This window comes from Rattus norvegicus, chromosome 1 (assembly GCF_021556685.1).
Source record: "Rattus norvegicus strain SHRSP/BbbUtx chromosome 1, alternate assembly SHRSP_T2T, whole genome shotgun sequence".
NCBI lineage: Eukaryota > Metazoa > Chordata > Mammalia > Rodentia > Muridae > Rattus > Rattus norvegicus.
This window is the reverse complement of record NC_141534.1, coordinates 104,911,789-104,931,424: the sequence shown is the minus strand read 5'-3', so window position 1 is coordinate 104,931,424 and position 19,636 is coordinate 104,911,789. Positions and strand designations below refer to the sequence as shown.

General features: G+C 42.2%; 1 protein-coding gene across 18 annotated transcripts; it reads left to right on the top strand.

The window, feature by feature from the left end:
• Positions 1-2,406: 2,406 nt before the first annotated feature.
• On the top strand, positions 2,407-19,358 carry Zfp715 (zinc finger protein 715). Of its 18 annotated transcripts, none has more exons than XM_087628331.1 (6): positions 2,407-2,623; positions 2,747-2,817; positions 4,430-4,598; positions 13,276-13,402; positions 13,837-13,932; positions 14,971-19,358. In XM_087628331.1, the coding sequence occupies exons 3-6, from the start codon at positions 4,527-4,529 to the stop codon at positions 17,268-17,270; spliced, it is 2,595 nt and encodes an 864-aa protein (XP_087484457.1). In that variant the 5' UTR covers positions 2,407-2,623; positions 2,747-2,817; positions 4,430-4,526; the 3' UTR covers positions 17,271-19,358.
• The last annotated feature ends 278 nt before the right edge of the window (positions 19,359-19,636 follow it).

The window sequence follows — 19,636 nt, the reverse complement described above, 5'->3', positions numbered from 1 at the left end:
CCTAACTCCTTCTTCCGTCCTCCAGGGGGCACCAGGCACAATTGTGCACATGTGTACATTCAGGTAAACACTCATATACATAAATACATCTTTAAAAATATCTTTAATAAAATGTTGAGTTCTATTGTTAACTCTAGACTACTTTCAATATGGAAGCCATAAATTCTTGTTTGGCTTGAATATCTCTCTCTAGAAGTCTCTAGGAGAACTCCTTAGGATCTTGAGGGTGGCAGATGGAGTATGCCTCCTATGCCCACACCCACAAATGCTGACAACAGTATCTTGCTGGCGTCCTTCATTCTGGTGAAGAATTGCACTGTATAATGGTTTGTCAATGCATTCTACAGAGCTATCTGCTACCATCCTCTGACCTGCTCTCCCCAGTCTCCTCCTTGTTCCACGTCTGTCTCACTGTTGTCTTGTACGTGAAACCAGCAATAACCGACACCCACCACTCAGAACTTTATGCATATGTAAATAAGCTCTTTTGGTCAGTGGTGGCCATGAAATGGCTCTAAATTGTCAGGTACAAGAAATTTTCTTTCAGCCAGAATTGGGGACAGGAAACTGTAATGGAAACACTTGTGAGGTTGACACAGATGAGTGGAGAATTTAAGTCCAGCCCAGAATACAGAGACGCCCTGTCTTAGAAAAGAGTAAAGAAGAGAAAGAACAGGGAAACAAGGGAACAAACAGAAAGGAAGGAAGGAAGGAAGGAAGGAAGGAAGGAAGAGAGAGAGAGAAAGTGAGTAAGTGGGTAAGGGGATAACGAGATTGCCTAGTGGGTAAAGGTGCTTTCTGACAAGCCTGAAGACCTGAGTTCCAAAGATATGTCACCAAAAATTTTTTTAGTGTTATAGTCTGGTCCTGAAAGCCCTACCAAGCTGGGATCTGGCCAACACCATCTGTAACCAAAGAGACAAATAGGGAAACAAACAGATAAAAGGAGATGTATTCAATTTGAGCCTAGGAACAAGAGGTCCAGTATGGCTATACAGAGCCTACGAAAGTGAAAACGAGAAAGGTCTTTAGATATTCCCAGATGCACCTTGCCTTGGAAAAACATGGATGTACACTCTATTCTTTTATTTGTTTTATTCCACTGTCTTTTGAGATAGTCTCACTATGTAATACGGTCTAACTTGGAATTCACCATGTGGATCAGGCTGGCCTCCGACTCACAGAGATCTGCCTGTCTGCCTCCTAAATGCTAGGATTAAAGGTGAGCTCAGACCATTTTACTAATTTGAAAGTTTGTTAACCCATTAAAGTTTTTTTTCTCAAAAGCGTTTGCATAATTTAGGAAAATACAATTTAAAAACAATGGACATCTATCTTGTCTATTGTACCTTTCCACAATAGCAAAATGGGAGTTATGAGATTATAGTTTGTTATGTAGCCCAGGCTGGCCTCAGACTCTGAGATCTGCCTTTCTCTGCCTCCATCCAGAGTGCTGGAATTAAAGGTATGAGACAAATACTTGACTAAGATTTAATCCTTTTGTTTTTGTTTTTTTTGGAGCAGGATTTCTCCTGGATATCCCGGAACTTGCTCTGTAGAACAGACTGGCCTTGAACTCAGAGGTCTGCATGCCTCTGCCTACAGAGTGTTGTGATTAAAGGCATGTACCAACACCACTGGGCAAGATTTCAATTTTTATTTTATGGGTATAGGTGTTTTATCTGCATGAATGTCTGTGTGATTGGTGCCTTTGGAAGTCAGAAGAGAGTCCCCTTGTAACAGGAGTTACAGATAGTTGTGAGCTGATGTGAATGCTTGAATTGAGCCAGTTAGGGCAGTTTGTGCACCCAACTGCTAAGCTACTGCTCTACTCTCTCATCCCTTCTCCCTTGCAGAATTAGGTTTAAATAGAAGGCAAGAGGTATGTAACTAAGCGATCTTAGTTTTTTGGCCCCTCACTAACATTGTCTCTGGCTCCTGTCTGTCCTGCAAAGTGGTCTAAGAAGTTGTCAGAATGGTATGAAATCTATTTTCCCGTGACAAGTCCGTGCTCTGACTGCCTCCTCGCTTTAGCACATCCTTTCTCCCATCAAGAGATTTCTATCTCTGGGGTCCGTTGTCTCAATAGTCTATAAAAGAAGGGGCACAAAATGTCTCTTTAGAATATCATAATTCCTGCCAGGCTGTCACACCATATGGGACAGCTTTCATACTTCCACTCAAAGGCATTGTATTTAGCTTTCCTGACCATATGGAATCCAAGTTCCTGGATGGTGGCCTCCAACGTCAGCGGAGGACGGACAACGCTGACAGTTTCCAAGGAAACTGGCACCACCGGGTTTGCCATGCTGACTGCTGGCAGGCACTCAGTTTCAAAAGTGTTAGTGGGCATGCGCAGTATTCTACTGGGCGTGGACAAATCCTGCCGGAAATCTAAAAGACACCGGAAATAGAGTGGCCGTGAAATCTTAAATGTTGTAGTAATTCTAGTGTTACTTCGCTGGCGGATCCGCGAGGTGGTTTGGAACTTTTCCATCCGGGACTCTTTGGCTTCCATAGGCGGAAGTCGCCGTCTGGCGTGCGGTGTGCAGAGCTCTCTGAGGTGCTGTGTGAGGTGAACCGCGGCGGCGCAAGGAGGGACGCTGTACTGCGCGGAGCGCTGGTCTGTGCTGAGGGACGGGCTGAGGTGGCTGCAGGGGTCGTCGGATAGGGCGGGGGTCGTTTGGTTCGTATTCACCCTGTTCTCGACGGTTTTCCGAGTCTTGTGTGTTTTGTCACTTCTCAGTGTGCTCTCCTGTGGAATTTCACAAGTCGTCCATGAAAGTTGTCATCTGAGGACACTGGGGGCAGGACTCAGTGAGTGGGCGCTGCGGGAGCGGGTCCCGGGTGGGAGCCGGGAGCCTAAGAGCAAGGACTTTGAGGTGGCTTGTGACCCACTCAGGCCGTGATTGGCGTAGGAGTCAGCACAGGCAGCGATGGAGCCTGGTGCGGGTGTTGTAGGATGCTTGTTTGGGCGACTCTGGTTGGTTAGTGTTCGTGTGGCCAGTGACTGAGGCTTGATTCCTCATAGTACTATGTGAAGAGAAACAGCGTCGGCTTTACCAAAGAAAGTGTCAGGACCACAGGTGTCTGAACTGTGTGTGCTCAGGCTGTCACTGATGAGGTAGGAAGGGTGACCCAGGCATTGCATGCTGCCAAGTATCTCAGCTGCTGAGCTCAAGAGATTTCTTCTAAGATCTGTAAAAGTAAGGAATTTTGTTTTATGGGCTGCTGTTGGGTCTCCTTTACCAACTAGTTCGTTCTTACCTCAGGGTGGGCCGGCATTATTGAAGGAATAAACCCGAATATTAAAAACAAATTTTCATTGTTTCGGGCACTTTAGAGTTATATTTGGGAATCCTTTGGAGATTATGTGCATCAGTGCTTGCCTCTCTTGGGGATCTTAAAGATCACTGATTGGCAGTTGACCAAAATAATATTGGGCCATAGTACTTGTACTCCAGTATTTGTGCTGCTATGGAGTCCCTAAAAAACTGTGTATTAATCCGAAAGTAGTAGATCATACCTTTAAATTCCAGCACTGATAAGGCTTAGTCAGTGAGAGTTAATGGCTAGCCTGGTCTACATAGCAAGTTCCAGGACAGCCAGAGCTACCTGTCTCAAACGCGTGCGCGCGCGCGCGCACACACACACACACACACACACACACACACACACAGAGAGAAAGGGATAGACAGACATGGGTGGGGTGTTCGGGGTGGGGGACTGAGAATTGGGTAAGCCAATTTTTCTTAATGTGGCTGTGTGTGGACAGGGAAATGACTAGAAACTCACACTAGAATCAGAATTGGCTGTCATCCTGAGCTCTTTGTGCAACAGGAAACAGGAGTGCTGTTTTTAGATGCTGACTACAGAAGGGAGTACATAGATACAGTGGCCAGGGTGTTCCTTAGAATGAAAACAACTTGAATGTGTACCCCTGTTCTTCTATGTAGTGACCTGTGAGCAAATCAAGCAGAATGCTAATGCTTATGTGTAGCTGAAAAGATCGTTTGAAATGAAATCACAATTAAGTTGGCAGCTTACCGAGTTTTTGTTAGTATTTTGCCTCCTTTCAGGCAGGGGCTGAGGGCTTAGTGAGCCTTCTCTGGCAGGGCATTTTGGATCCCTATAATAAACATCCAGGTCCTCATTTTGCAATGACTAAGTTAGCACATTGGTTTTCCACTCGTTAACCCATGAGCACCGCAGTGTGTCCTTTCTTCCTAATGGGTGGTTTTTAATTTTTGTTTTGTTTTCTTTGTTGTTTGTTTTATAACCCAGACTAATAACAAGAGCAGGGCTTTGATGTGTCCTCTACATGCCTACATCTGATCTTCCATACAGGCCCTCACCAACCGATGCTCGGATGTTGGGCCGTTGTCTTTTAGTGATTTCCGGGGTCTCTGAGACCACTGAAATCTTTCAGGCCTCAGGATTTCCTGCTGTGCCCTTCTTCAACATCTGTGACACTTGAGGGGTTTGGATTTGCTACCAAGAAAGCCTCAAGATAGAAGACAAAGGACATGGCTGAAGATACGATTTTCCAGCAGAGAACCCAGCCATTGGGTGCACAGGAGCAGCATGAGTCACGTGAGGTAAGCTGGGGCGACTTCGTGCTTGGTTCTTCGGGTCTTCAGGGCAGATGCAGGAAGCTGCAGACTTCTGAGATGACCTTAATCTAGTGAGGAATTAATTGATTCTATAATGCCCACACTAAGTAATTACCCCCACCCCCTTGCCCTCTCTTTCTTTGGATACAGGGTCATAATGTGAGGCTGGCCTGGAATTCGATATAGCCCAGGCTGCTATCAAACGCAGCACTTTTTTTTTTTTTTTTTTTTTTTGTCTCTGTCTCTCCACTGGTGGGATTATTACATGTCTACATCACTATAGATAATGTCTCATCTACTTAATGACAAATTCTTCCTCTTGACTTCTCTTTTTTTTTTTTTTTTTTGGTTTGTTCCTCTTTGACATCTTGCCATCCCCGGTTCCTAAAGCTTGCCTGCTATGCCCATCCCTGTAAGAAATGGTGAATCTGGAGAGGTAGCGTTTTCATTTTCAGTTCTTAGTCTCATGGGTCCATTTTATGTCTCATGTCTTCTTTTAGGGAAACAGAGCAGGGTAACAAGGCAGGCATCCTGTAGTTGCAGGGAGGAGGGAGATAGAGGAGACATAAGCCTGATATCCAGGCCATGAGGCCAGCAAGCCACAGTAGAAAGGGACAGCTGTGGGTGTGGCATTTTCAGAGAAACTGAGGAAGCCTAGTGTACCAGAGAAAGCATGCTTAGTATGCTTTTGGGCCAGCATCTGTGAAAGAGAAGGAAACGTTAGTTTCTGTATTAGAGCTCAGAAAAGCCTGAAGCTTAATAGTGAAGGTCTGTAAGCACTGTTCTGTGGGAGACTGGCTAGTGTGATAACTATTACTCCCAACTATTAACCATGTCCTCAGATGGCTCTGCTTTCCTAATGGGTGTCCCCTGTCCAAGTGATAGTAACCAGGAGTTGGATTAACTTTTCTCAGATGGGACAATAGTTTATAAAGTTCCAATCTTTAGAGCAGATCAAAAAGTCCTGTTTCCACCCTGGACTAGAGGTAAAGCTGAGATTTCATTCTTTTGGCCAGGAAGAAGTAGTTTTCCCTTAATGTGTCTCAAAAAGCTCTGATGCCACCACACTTTTATAAGGTATTTTAAATCTTAAAGAGGAACAACTGTGTTGGTCTGCCTTCTGGTGTTCCTGGGGCAGGTAGAGTTTAAAGTGGACATCAAAGGGAAAGGATTAATTTTAGCCTCTCAGACTGCTAATCTCAATACCTAACCGTGCGTGCAATTCTTATCAGATCCCTCTTCCCTAACAGCTGTGTCCAGTGTGACTCCAGCTGCCTGTCTGTCCATACATTCTTTTCCTGATGCACAACTCTTTTGTTTTTCTTTTCAATGAGTAATGCTATGCATTAGATATTCATTGTGCTGATATTTTCTCCAAGTGTTTCTATGTCCTGCTCATGGAGTTATCAGCAGCTGACAGCAGCTGGGGCAGCTTCCTGTGTGCCAGGCCCAGTGCTAATCCTCACAGGAGGCTCCTGAGCTGATGCTGTTGTCCCATTTTAAAGAGGAGAAGCTGAGGCCCAGTTGACACAGCCAGTTGAGCTCCTATGACCCAGCTGCCAGCCTGGGATTCAAGTCTGTCAGTGTGCTCCAGGGTCTGACTGCCAAGCCAATTCCCTGCTCCCTGAGGAAACTTCCTGGCCAGGCTGCTGTCTTGGTACTCCACACTCTGAATTGTCCTGTGAGCCTGCTACACTGTCATCTGAGAATTCTTTTCCTTTCATGTGTCCAGGGCCCTTAGTCCCAAAATCCTAGCTGCTCTGAATTTGTGTGGTGTCTCTTGTAGGGAGGAGCCCCAGGAGAAGGGTTTGCAAGCAAAGGCACAGTAAACCACTAAACTAGACTCCTCCATGCATAAACGAAAGGTTTGTTGGGGTGTAAGCTGCAGGTGGGGGCAGGGGGAGAAAAGGAAAGAAATGAGCAGACTTTGTTAGCAGGGTGGGGTCTCTCAGCTGATGCAGACTGTTCCCAGTTGACCAGCAGCTCAAGGTAGCTGTCCTTTGGGGGAAGATTAAAGGTGGTTCCCAGAAACAAAGACCCACCCACTTTTAGGCTTCTGTCTACCCAGCCAAATTCTTTGTTTACCCCTGCGCCTGCCTTTTGTCCGTGGAACTGCCATTGGTAGGGCCTGCTGTGTCTAAATGGGATGTATTCAGGTAAATCCTAGAACTGTGTGTATGTGAGAAAAAAAAAACAACACCACAGATTTAGTTGTTTCTTTTTTTTTTTTAACTTTTCTTTTCTTTCTTTCTTTTGTTCGTTCGTTAGTTTTTTGAGACAGAGTTTCTTGGTATAGTTTTGGCTATCCTGAAACTCTCAATGTAGGCAGTTGGCCCTGAACTCAGAGGTCCACCTGCCTCCGCTTCCCAAGTGCTGGGATTAGAGGTGTGTGCCACCACTGCCCTGCTAGATTTAGGTGCTTAAGTAAATATCAGGGTATATGTGCCTGTATTTGAATGAATCATGGAAATGCTATTTCACTTTTTCTTTAATATATCTCTGGCTAAGCTTACGCTGTGGGCTGGAAATCTCTTGCTCTTGCTAAAACCTTCTGTTGCTCACTCCCAGCCCAAGTATGCTTTTCCTACCATTCAGATGTTTTACATATCTGTCTGAAACAAGGTCTCACTGTATATCTCTGGCTGGGCAGGAACTCACTGTATAGTTCATGGTTAACCTTGAACTCAGAGGTTCACCTGCCTCTGCCTACCTAGTAAAGATGTGTACCATCATGTCTGACTAGTTTTCCATTTTAAAACATCTTATTGCTGTGTGAGGTGTGCCTATGTGTTTGTGATTATGTCATTACCTTTTTTGTGGGCATAGAGGTCAGAGGACACTTTATAGAATTCTTCCCTCTTGGTTCCAGTGATCAAACTTGGGGTAGGCTTGAGCCTTCTCACTAGGCCCAATTACTGCTATTTATTGAATGAAAAATGAGATAAAGGGTGGAGGACATGATTTCTAAAGTATGGGCAAGATTTTTATTGTAGATATAAGGGAGAAAGCAGGCAGAGGGAAGAGACCAGGATGAACGTGGCCCCACAGACTAAACCCGACCGTGATGGGAGAGAGGCGGGAGGGAAAGCAAGTGGGGAGCTGCCAACCAGGGCAAAGAGGCCAAGAGAGTGCAGAGTTGTGTACAGATTCAGCTAGGATAAGAGAAGTGGAAGCCCTGCTGCTGAGACCAAGAGGTTTAGGATAAGAGGTAGGGCTGGAAGTGCTGGGAGGAGCCACAGGTACTGAGGAGTGCTGGGAGAGTTGGCCAGCATCATTGTAGCTGTCTTTATGCAAACCAGAAGAGAGCATCAGATCCCATTACAGATGGTTGTGAGCCACGATACTGTTGCTGGGAATTGAACACAAAGACTTCTGGAAGAGCAGTCAGTGCTCTTAACTGCTGAGCCATCTCAGCCCCTGCATCTGTCATAATAGGATGAATAGGCTCCTTGGCCATTTGTTGTATTTGAATGAATGAGTGAATTCATTTGGCAAGATTCTTACTAGGTAGCCCTGGCCGCCCTGGAACTTGTTATATAGACCGGGCTATACTCAGACTTACAGTAATTTGCCTATGCCTCCCACATGCTGACACGTGGTGTGTTCTACCATGCCTGGCTATTTATTTTTAAAGCTTTTCAAAATATTTACATGTCTGTGCCTGCATGAGTTTGCACATGTACACTGTGTGCAAGCAGGTGCCTGAGGAAGCCAGATAGGGTGTAGAATCCACTGGACCTGGAGTTACAGGCAGTGTGAACCGCCATTTGGGTGTTGGGAACTGAACTGTGAACTCTGCTAAGCGATTTATTAAATAAACAGTACTGTTTATTTTTAATGTGCTGCTTCCCTCATTCTTTTGTTAATTTTTTTTTAAATTCTTTTTTTTTTTTTTTTTTCGGAGCTGGGGACCGAACCCAGGGCCTTGCGCATGCTAGGCCAGCGCTCTACCACTGAGCTAAATTTACCCAACCCCTCTTTTGTTAATTTTTAAGATCATTATTTGTCATGTGTCACAAAGTGTAGATGTCAGAGGACAACTTCAGTTAGGAATCATTTTTTTCTACTCTGTGGGTCCTGGGGATCAAATTTCCATTGTCAGTCTTGGTGGAGATGCCTTTATCTGCTGAGCCATCCTTTAGCTCAGTTGCTATTCTTTTTGAAAGGAACTCTAGGTTGCTGGAGAGATGAGTTGGCAGTTAAGACTACTGGGTGTTCAGAGGATCCAGGTTCAGTTCCTGGTATGGTAGCTCACAACTGTCTATAATCTAGTTGCAGGGGATCCCATGGCCTCTTCTGGCCTCCCAAGCGTACGGCACACATATGGTGCATACACGTGCAGATGTAAAGCACTCATACTTATAACATTAAAAAATCTAAAAAGCAGAATTTCAAAAATGTTTTGATGTTTGATTAGTGGCACATAAACCTGTTCTCATGATTTGTGGCATTTTGAAATGTGACTTTTTTGGATGGATAGTATGAAAATTAGGCTTTCTGTGTCATTTCACTTTATTCTGTGCAGTGTCTGCCAGTGTCTTCTATTGTCTGCGTGTCATCAGCTTATCATGACCCTTAACCTCTTTGTGCTCCCTCCCTAGTCACTCCCTCTCCCATCTCAAAAGCCCTCCACTCTCCTCAGTGTAAGTTCCCTCCTCTTGAGAGAGGCAAGTCATAGAGTGAGAAAGTTTTCATTTTCTTTTTGAGACAAGGTCTCACTGAGTAGCCCTTGTTGGGCTAGACTTTGCTCTATTGACTGGGTTGCCCCCAAATTCACAGAAATCCACCTGCCTCTGCCTCCAGAGTGGCTGGATTACTTGTAAAGCTTATTCCACATAAACTCGAATGAGCAAGGGACTTGTTTGTGTAGCTCAGGAAACAGGAAAAGCTAAGCTTCCTCAGCTGAGTGGGAAATGCTATATAAACCTCCATGGCTCCCTCCACTGGAATGCCTAAAATTAGCTACACTAAAAATATCAAGTGTAGGTGTGTCTGTGTCCCAAGGAAGCAGAGGAATGCTATTGGTGCCACTGCTTGAGTATCACTTAGTCAAGCCAGGTTGGAAAACTGCAGTCAAGTAAGTTTGTGAGGTCTGTTGTCTGACACCCAGCATTTCCACTGCTGGGGTAAATGCAGCCAGGTAGAGCTGTGCAGGATTAGCAGTCTTACTGATCACTGCTGATCAGGTCATTGAGAGCAGGGCATTTGCTTGCAGATTTAATTTATATGTTCATAATATGTGCTTGAGATTACACTCTGGTGTCCTTTTACTTTTTGATCATCTACTTACTTGGCCATTGTTCTTTCTGCTCCTCATCCTCAGCCTTTGTTTCTTGGTAGGGTCTTACATAGTCCAAACTAGCCTCAAACCCCTATGCAGTTGACAGTTGTCTTGAATTCCTAATCCTTCTGCCTCCACCTTCCAGGGGCTGGGATTACAGGCATATACCACCACATGTGACTTTTTTAAAAGTTTTTATTGTTTATATTATTTTACCATTCATTTTTGTTTCTTCTGAGTTTTTTTTTTTTTTTTTTTTTTTTTTTTTTTTTTTTTTTTGGTTCTTTTTTTCAGAGCTGGGGACCGAACCCAGGGCCTTGCGCTTCCTAGATAAGCGCTCTACCACTGAGCTAAATCCCCAGCCCCCTGAATTTTTTTTTAATTTAATATTTTTTTATTTTTTTGCTAAAAAAAAACCAAACATTTTTTTTTTTAAAAGAAAGGGTCTTCTTAGTTGACCAAGGTAGTTTCAAACTAACTATATAACCAAGGCTAGTCCTGAACTCTTGTTTTTTTGAGTCAAAGGCTCCCCATGCTTCACTCAGTTATTAAGGCTTTGAAGTCTTAGTAGATTGGTTATCTGAAGGCTCCACTGTCATGAACTGATTATCTATTAAAAGGAGATGTGAATTTTGGGGGTGCATGCATTCTGGGGAGCTTGTTTTGGTTTTGGTGCAAGTTTTTCTCTCTGTTGTCCTGGCTGTCCTGAAACTCACTATGTAGATCCAGTTGGCCTCAAACTCTCAGAGATCCATCTGCTAACTGTCTTAGAAGTGCTGAAGTTCAAACTGTGTCCACTAAGCCCAGCTGTGCAGGCATTCTTTTCATAGGAAGAAATATATGGAAAATTGTTGACTCCTCCAACAGAAGCCTCATATGAATGTAATTAATTGATATTTTCTCTATTAGGCATTCTAACAGAATATTTCTGTAATTATCCATTTTAGTTACAGTAATATACCTAACATGTTAATGTAAGGAATTTTTTTTTAATGTAAGGAATTTTAATAAAAAATATTTTTACATAGAGAAGCAGCATGTGAGTGACAGTGCTTTGCCTGTTGGCAGGTGTCATTAGGGTCAGAATAGAAGATCTGTCAAAAGTGCTTGCAGCTCAGAAAGAAATAGCATGTGCTCAGTTATGTGTGTGGGAGCCCGAAGGTTGTCAGTGTTGTAATATTAAGATTTTCATACCTAAGTAAAAATAGAATGAATTGCATTCCCAACTCCTTCTTTGAGAAATTATCAGTGTAGGTCCCATCCTGTTCATCATCTTTTCTGTTGCTAGGTTATATGTAACCGAATACTAGAGGCTATCCTTTTCTTTGTGTGTTGGAATTTATCTCTGAGATGATCACCTTTTTACATAACCATAAGTTATTTTTCACATCATCTGTAACTCCTTTTACTATCATATGTAGTCTTTCTTGAAAGGTCCAGCCAGTGCCCACACATCCAGAGTCACTAATCATTTCTAAGAACTTGGGTTATCCTTTAGATTGTGACAGGCTTTATATTTGGCTCAGTTGCTTTTTGATGGTGTCACTTAACCTGCACTCTGATCCTTGTCTTTCTGGTAAACTGGTATCTAAACATAAACGTGCTGTCTAGTATGATGGTGACACATGTCGGGTAGTGGTCCTTGGCCCAGGGAGACTCAGAGCAACATTGTGGACTGTGTAATTTGAAGAATTCATATCAGATGGTTATTTAATTGTATATGTATGATTTATGTTTTTGCTTTCATGTATGTGCACAATCTGGTGCTTTTAGAAACCAGACAAGAGCATTAGATACCCCTTGAACTGGAGTTATAGATAGTTGTAAGGCACCATGTAGGTGCTGGGAATCGAACCCAGGTATTCTGCAAGAACAAGTGTTTTAAACTGCTAGGTCATCTTTCTAGCCCAGTCCTTGTTTTTGTTTTTCCTCTACCTTATATAGTCTAGAATCTCATGCCCAAAGAATGGTTTCTTCTGTAATCAGGACATGTCTTCCCACATTAAGTTAACAATTAACAGTGACCATCACAAGTTCTAGTCAGGTAGACCAAGGATCCCGAGTTGACCTATAGAAAATGGTTTTAAGAGGTGTCCATATCGGCTGGGGATTTAGCTCAGTGGTAGAGCGCTTACCTAGGAAGCACAAGGCCCTGGGTTCGGTCCCCAGCTCCGGAAAAAAAAGAACCAAAAAAAAAAAAAAAAAAAAGAGGTGTCCATATGAACTTAATTTGGAGTTTCTGAAGCCAAGGGCCATAAGACACCCAAAACCTGTGGGAGCTTTGGAAGATGGAGTCAAGCTTACATTTATTAGCATTAGCTGTGTGTAAGATTTTGTGGTCTTTGAAATTACCTTGTTCAAATGATGTAATCCGTGTCTAAGGTTAGTATATTTATTTTTGTGTGAGTATTCTTTTCTAGGTCGTATGAGAAGTTATATGAGGTACATTGTACATCTACAGAAAGAAAGGAGTGTTAATAAGATAAAATGCAGGTATATTCTGTTCTTTTCTCCTCACCTGGACAAAATACTTAATAGAAACATCTTGAGAAATTATTACACAGAGGCAGGAGGATAACTGCAGTTCTAGGCCATCCTGATTTACATAACAAGTTCTGGGCCAGTGAGTTCCAGGCCAGTCAGGCCACAGAATGAAGCTCTGTTTGAAGAGGAAAGGAGGGAGTGTGAGAGAGAATTGTTTATTTTTGTACTAGGGGTCAGGTGGTAGTGGTCTTGTTTTCATAGCGATCAGTAAGCAGCCACATGTATAACTAAGAAGTCCTTATTACAAGAGGAGGTTCTTGGTTGGTTCTGCTTTAGTATACAACCTCAAGAGGAAAAATTAAAGATAAAGACAATGACCAGTCTCTGTATCTTTGTCTTTGAAGAGGATTGGGGTGGTTTAGACTGCTGCTCTGAGTACTGTGTGCTAATATGCAAAGGTACATAGGTGACCCAAAGTCAAGAAGGTGGATACAGAGTGAAGTCAGAGAGGGCACGCTTTCATCTGGCACTTAGTTTCCAAGCAAGAAGTCAGTACTTAAAGCAGCTTCTAAATGCCAAATTCATAATGTTGAATCCAGTGGATCCAACATAACTCTAACCTGGAATATTGTTGCTTAATCAGTGTTGTGCTGTGTACTCTTTCTTAGAGTATTAAAAAGAATCCTTTTCTAATGTACTTAAGAAATGTGACTGTGTATGACGGATGGCAGGATTGATTGCTTTATAAGCATTCTCTATCCCTCCACCCCCAATTAATGGAAAGTAGATGTTTTGTGGAAAATGCAGTGAAATGTCATTAAAAACTTAACTTTATATATAACTTTTCCATTTGCCAATGATGAGTGATTCTCAGTGAACTTTGGTACATCATTACAGAGGTGGATGTCTTTTGAGGATGTGACTGTGAACTTCAGCCAGGAGGAGTGGCAACAGTTGGATTCTGCTCAGAGACTCCTGTACCAGGAGGTGATGCTGGAGATCTACAGCCACCTCTTGTCAGTGGGTGAGCATGGCAGTGAGCGAGCATGGCTGGCTGGGGGTCCAGGATGGGCCTTAGTGAGGAGATTTCCTTTCTTCTTTTTCCAGAGCTTGGGGGATGTGGGGGGGTATCAGAAGTGTAATCTCTGTCTGTCTGTGTCTCTGTCAGTCTCTTTCCCTCCCTCCCTACCTCCCTCTCTCCCTCTTTTCCTCCCTCTTTCTCTTCCTCTCTCTGTGTACCTGTGTGTGTGTGCGCATACATGTGTGTGCGTGCTTGCTTACATGTATGTGTATTTACTGAATTTGTCCTGATGCTTTATTCTTTTGTTCACCTACTAATATTAATTATACAAAATAGAGTGTTGACTTGGTTTTCCCAATGAGGCAGTGCAAAGCTTCATTGGATCATCTCTAAAGACAAGAAACTACCCAAAAATCCAATATTCTTTTGATTAACAGGGTACTCCATTCCCAGCCCCGGAGTCATCTTTAGGCTGGAAAAGGGAAAGGAGGCCCAGGCAGGAAAGGCTGAATTCCCAGGCCAGGGATGTCAAGGTGAGCCGTTGTTTCCAGGTGGGCCTTTGTCAGTTTGTCAGTTTGTCAGTTGTCTCACCAAGTGGTGATCACCAGTGGTGATCACCATTAGGTTGTTTCCTCCTTGGAGTTTTTATTTTTATAATAAATACAGTCTGTTTATTGTTGATGTGAGGCAATGTGAGACTTTCTGAAAGGTGAGTTTGTGGGATGAGCTTGTCTGTCCATGGAGAGGAGTAAACTTAAGTGAACTAACTCAGGCATTTTCTTTTTATGATGACCAGTTACATTCCCATGTATACGTGCAGAAGAATTTTTATTTGTACATCTTGTTTGTGAACAGCTGACATTGATCAAGTTGATTAATATACTGTTCAAGTAATGGAGAAAGGACTGGGTGTACTTTGTGTGTTCTAATAACCGACTTTTGAATTAGTGTTTTGTCTTTTGGGTTCTTACTGTCAAATGTGTGGTATCTATATATGTTTTGCTTTCCGTGTTTGTCTCTGAATTCATTGATTTTCTTTCCTGGACTGTTTCATTTTTTTCCACTTAGTTGTGGCACCTTAGGCCTTATGTTCCTCTTCTCATTCTGTGATAGGTATTCATTAAAGGCTCTGTTCATTTTGAACATGCAGTTCTCATTGTTGTCTTAAGATATATTTCTTAGTCCTTGACCTTACAGACTCTCCTGCCTTATTTAGATGTGAGGACAGTTCCTTTTAAGATGGTTCCCTTCCTTCATTTTTAGAGATCAGAAATTGGGATCCACATTATTCAAATCAGAAAGGCTTTTTGTCTGGCTAGTCATTTTTCTCTCTTCTGGGCTTCTGAAATATTTTCTCTTGGTACTTTATTTTGTTATTTTTGGAATCCCTATTTGTTTCGTTTTTGAATCCACAAGTTTTTTTTTTTTCCTACTTGTTTCTAATTGTTAGCACCATCAGCATCATTAGTACCTGGGCTTAGGCATTAATGTTCAGTCTCAGTCCATCTGTATGATTGGTTCATCCTCCATTCTATTCACTCTGCTATTCCTTCATCTCTTTCTGTTTGTAGAAAAATCAGGAACTGGTACCTCGCCACAGAAAGTGTCTGAGAAAGCTTCCGTTCATAGCAATATGGCAAGTGAAGTCACAAGAGATGGCTCATGGTGTTCCCTTTTACAAGAACTATGGCAGGGTGCTGACATTACAAAGAAAGGTCAACAAAACCAGATTCTACCTTTCCCTCCTGTTTCTTTCCTCAAGAAAACTCTGAGCAAAAATAGTGGTCATGACTATCAAAAGCCTGGGGAAACCATCCCTTTGAGATCCTACCTTATTTCAACACAAGAGGGTCTTCCACAATATTGCTCACTTCCAAAAAGTTTGGATCTAAACCTAGGAGCAAATGGTCCGAATGAAAGGGATCGGCTCATTGACATTGTTGCATCAAGTCAGCTTCTTATGCCAGGCTCTTGTAATGCTGACCGTGTGGTTCCTCATGGAGGAGAGTCATACAGAAGTACTGGGAATGGAGACGTTCTCAGCCACAAACAACCACTGATCTATGGGAACCATTTTCAGGAGAAAGCAGATCAAGGTTCTCAGTGTCAGGAGGTACTCTATGCCATATCTTTGCATAAACCTGAGATCACTCTCACTGTGGACAGACCGATTGCTTCCTACAGTGGTGGGAAGGTTTTCCTTTATGTGTCGGATTCATTGAGCCATCCATTCCAGCTGAAGGTGGACCATCTAGTTCACACTGGAGGGGACCCTTACAAGTGCAGCAGCTGTGAGGAATCCTTTTGCACTGAGGCTGCACTCCAACAGCACGAGCAAATTCACACAGAAGAGAAACCATATGTGTGTACTCTGTGTGGGAAAGCATTTAGTGATGGGTCAGCTTTCTATGAACATGAATTGATTCACAAGAATCACACACCTTTTATCTGTGACATTTGTGGGAAGGCCTTCTTACGTAAATCAGAGTTGACATCCCATAAACAAAGTCACAGCGGAGAGAAACCTTACAAATGCAATGACTGTGGGAAGTCATTTAAATTTCCATCCCAGCTGAAGGTACATCGTCAAATTCATACGGGTGAGAAGCCTTATGAATGCCGTGAGTGTGGAAAGTCATTCAGTAAAACAGCCAAACTCAAGGTGCATCAGCGAATTCACACAGGGGAGAAGCCTTATGTGTGTTCTCAATGCGGAAAGGCCTTCAATCAGAAGTCAATACTAGACCGGCATGAAAAGCTTCACCCTGGGGAGAAGCCTTACAAATGCAGTGACTGTGGGAAGTCATTTAATTATCCATCCCAACTGAAGGTGCACTGCCATAGTCATACAGGGGAGAAGCCTTATAAATGCCATGAGTGTGGGAAGTCATTTAATTTCCCATGTGAACTCAAGGTGCATTATCAGAATCACACGGGAGAGAAGCCTTACAAATGCCGTGAATGTTGGAAACTGTTCAGCAAAATGTCCCAACTGAAGGCACATTATCGAGTTCACACAGGAGAGAGACCTTATAAATGCAGCCACTGTGGAAAAGCCTTCTCTACTAAGGAACAAGTCCAAGAGCATGAGAGAATCCATACAGGAGAGAAACCCTTTGTGTGCACTGAATGTGGAAAAGCCTTCAGTAGCAGGTCATCTTTTCGTAAACACCAGTTAATTCACACTAAAGAGAAACCTTTTGTCTCTCAGAAATGTGAGACAGGCCTCCAGGAGTCTACTTTGACACCCCATCAGCAACTTCATATTGGTGAGAAGCCTTACAAGTGCCCTGACTGTGGGAAGTTGTTTAATTATCCATCCCAATTGAAGTCACATTATCAAATCCACACAGGAGAGAAGCCTTGTAAATGTCCTGACTGTGGGAAATCATTTAGTAAAACATCTCAACTGAAGGCACATTCTCGAATACACACAGGGGAGAGACCGTATGTGTGTTCTGTGTGTGGGAAAGCCTTCAAACAGTTGTCAACATTGAGTAGACATGAAAAAATTCACATGGTGGAAAAGCCTTACAAATGTAATTTCTGTGGGAAGTCATTTTGTTCTCCATCTGAGCTAAAGGTGCATCTTCTAATTCACACGGGGGAGAGACCTTACAAATGCAACAGCTGTTGGAAAGCCTTTTGTACTAAGGTTCAACTCCAAGAGCATGAGCGAATTCACACAGGGGAGAGACCTTACGTGTGCACTCATTGTGGGAAAGCCTTTAGAAGCAGGTCAGTTTTCTCTAAACATAAGTTGATTCACAGGAAGGAAACACCTTTTATCTGTGAGAGATGTGGGAAAGTGTTCTTACAGAAGTCAGAGTTGACATCTCATCTACAAACTCACATTGAAGACAAGCCTTAAGGAATGTCAAGACTGGAAAATTGTTTAGTCAGATACACAACTGAGTGTGCACCATCAAATTCACATGGTGAAGAAGCCTTCCAAATGCAGTGACTAGGAATGTCTTGGCTTCTAATGCCCAGCTCCAACGGTATAAATAAATGAATTCACTCAGGAGACACCTTTGTGCTCTGAATGTGGAAAAGTCTTCAGTAACACATTAACTTCATAGGCATCGAATGTCTCATTCTAGCATGAGACCATTGTCTCTCTCAGTGTGGGTCAGATTTGGCATATTGTAGAGGAACTCACTGAAGAGTAGGCTTTGAAATGCCATGACTTGGAAATCATTTCTGTATCAGAGATTAGTCCCATCATCAGTTCATAGGTGGGGATGCCCTAAGTGTTCTGAAGGAAGGAAGGAAGGAAGGTCCATAACAGGTCCAAATTCAGCATGTATATTACATGACTCATACCACAAGTAGTTTTTTATAGGTGCTGTTTGTTCTACATAACAGGTTTTACTGAGAAATGAATTCCTAGCTTATCAGCATATTCCAAAATGAAATTTCTTTATTTACTTGAAGTTCATTTTATGGCAAAATCTAATTGCACATCACCTGATTAATATTACAGAAAACATTTATTTGTTTATTGATTGTTTAGACAGCAAACATGCATGAGGAATGTCACAAATTGGTAATGATAGGCATACATGTTTATATTTGTCTTGTTAAACATGAATTTCATTTCACATTCACTTTGACTAATTTTAGAAGTGTTTTTGTAGAATGTAATATAAGATAAATTTTACTAAAGTATTGGAAAATTTAAGATAATTTAAGTCATTAAAATATAAAGTCATAATTAAGTCATTAAGATATTCCATTTGTTGTGGGAGTTCAGTAAAACCCTTAAGTGCCAGCCATGGGAATAGTAGGGTGGTTTTATAAATGGGCATTGTATGTATGTATGAACTATATAAATGTATGTAAGTATATATACACATGTGCCTGTATTTAGTCAATGCTTGTATGGACTTGTATGTAATCTTGAAATTTCATGGCGTTTTCTATAGAATTAACTGCAAAAAAGAAAGCAGTAGTTTATTATTAAAAAGTACATTCATTTATCATATATATACATATATATATATGTGTATATATGTATGTATTATATATACATGCTGCTAGGTATATGTGGCTGTCAGATAAGTAAATCAGTAAGTCAGTGATCTCACACCATGTGGATCTTGGGCATTGCATTTGGATTTGTCAGACTTGGTGACAGTCACCTTTATCCACTGAGCCATCTTGCCCTGTAGCTATTGTTATTTTTATTTAACAGTTTCTATATTGAGCTTCCACCATCTTTTTTTTTATTATATGGATGTCTTTGAATAAATGAGATCTAGGGCATTCACTGTTCATATTGCTTTTCTCTTTTGAAATTAGCTCAGGTCTAAGCAGCTTTTCCTTTCTACCTATAGCATGTGTGTGTGTGTGTGTGTGTGTGTGTGTGTGTGTGTGTGTGTGTGTGTTTGAGATAATATTGGAACCAACCATTCAGTCATATTTTCAAAAGTTAATTGTGTGTGAATGCTGGTATTGTGAGCCATGGAGGTCAAAGGACAACTTTCAAGAGTGTTTTCTCCTATCTGTGGATATAGAATCTCTTGTTTCTGACACTGCATTGCATGCATGATCCAGGATAGCTGTTTTGTGAGCTTCCAGAAGATGTTCTCCTTTCTCCACCATCTATCCAACTCGCTATTGGAGTGCTTTAAATCCAGATGTACACCACAGCATCTGGGTTGTGGGAATTGAATTTAGGTTTTAAGGCTTTCCCCCAGTGGGCCATCTTACCAATTCTTCATATGTGTTCATGCAAGATATATACCAGGAGTCAACAAATCATGGATATTGCATAAATGTGGCCTATGAATTTTTTAATGCAAAGTTTGTAGGCTAGAAAGATGGCTCAGTTTGTCTAGCCTGAGGACCTGTTTGTATCCTCAAGACAGATAAAAAGCTGAGCAAAGTGGTGTGCCTGGAAACTCAGTGCTGGGGTGCGGTGGGGGAGTAGAGACAGTAGGATCCACAGAACTTGCTATCACCCAACCTAGTGAGATTGGTTTATTTCAAGTTCAGTGAGAAACTTTATTTCAAAAAATAGGATGTAGAGCTGGTGAGATGACTCAGCAGTTAGGTGTGCTCGCAACCACCTAAAACAGGGCATGTGATGTCCTCTTCTGGTCTTCTTCACAAGCTCCTGCACACATGTAGCATACATTTCACGCAGAAATACTCACATACACATAAGTAATAATAAAGATGTTGAAAAGAATAGGTTGTAGAATGAGTAAGGAAGGCACCATTGTTGGCCTG

Bases quoted from the DNA above. Each gene is read 5' to 3' on its own strand.
- Zfp715 (XM_087629287.1), top strand. From the start codon at position 4,527: ATGGCTGAAGATACGATTTTCCAGCAGAGAACCCAGCCATTGGGTGCA. The intron at 4,599-13,275 runs GTAAGCTGGGGC...ACATCATTACAG, and splicing joins AGCAGCATGAGTCACGTGAG to AGGTGGATGTCTTTTGAGGA. The intron at 13,933-14,970 runs GTGAGCCGTTGT...TTCTGTTTGTAG, and splicing joins CCCAGGCCAGGGATGTCAAG to AAAAATCAGGAACTGGTACC.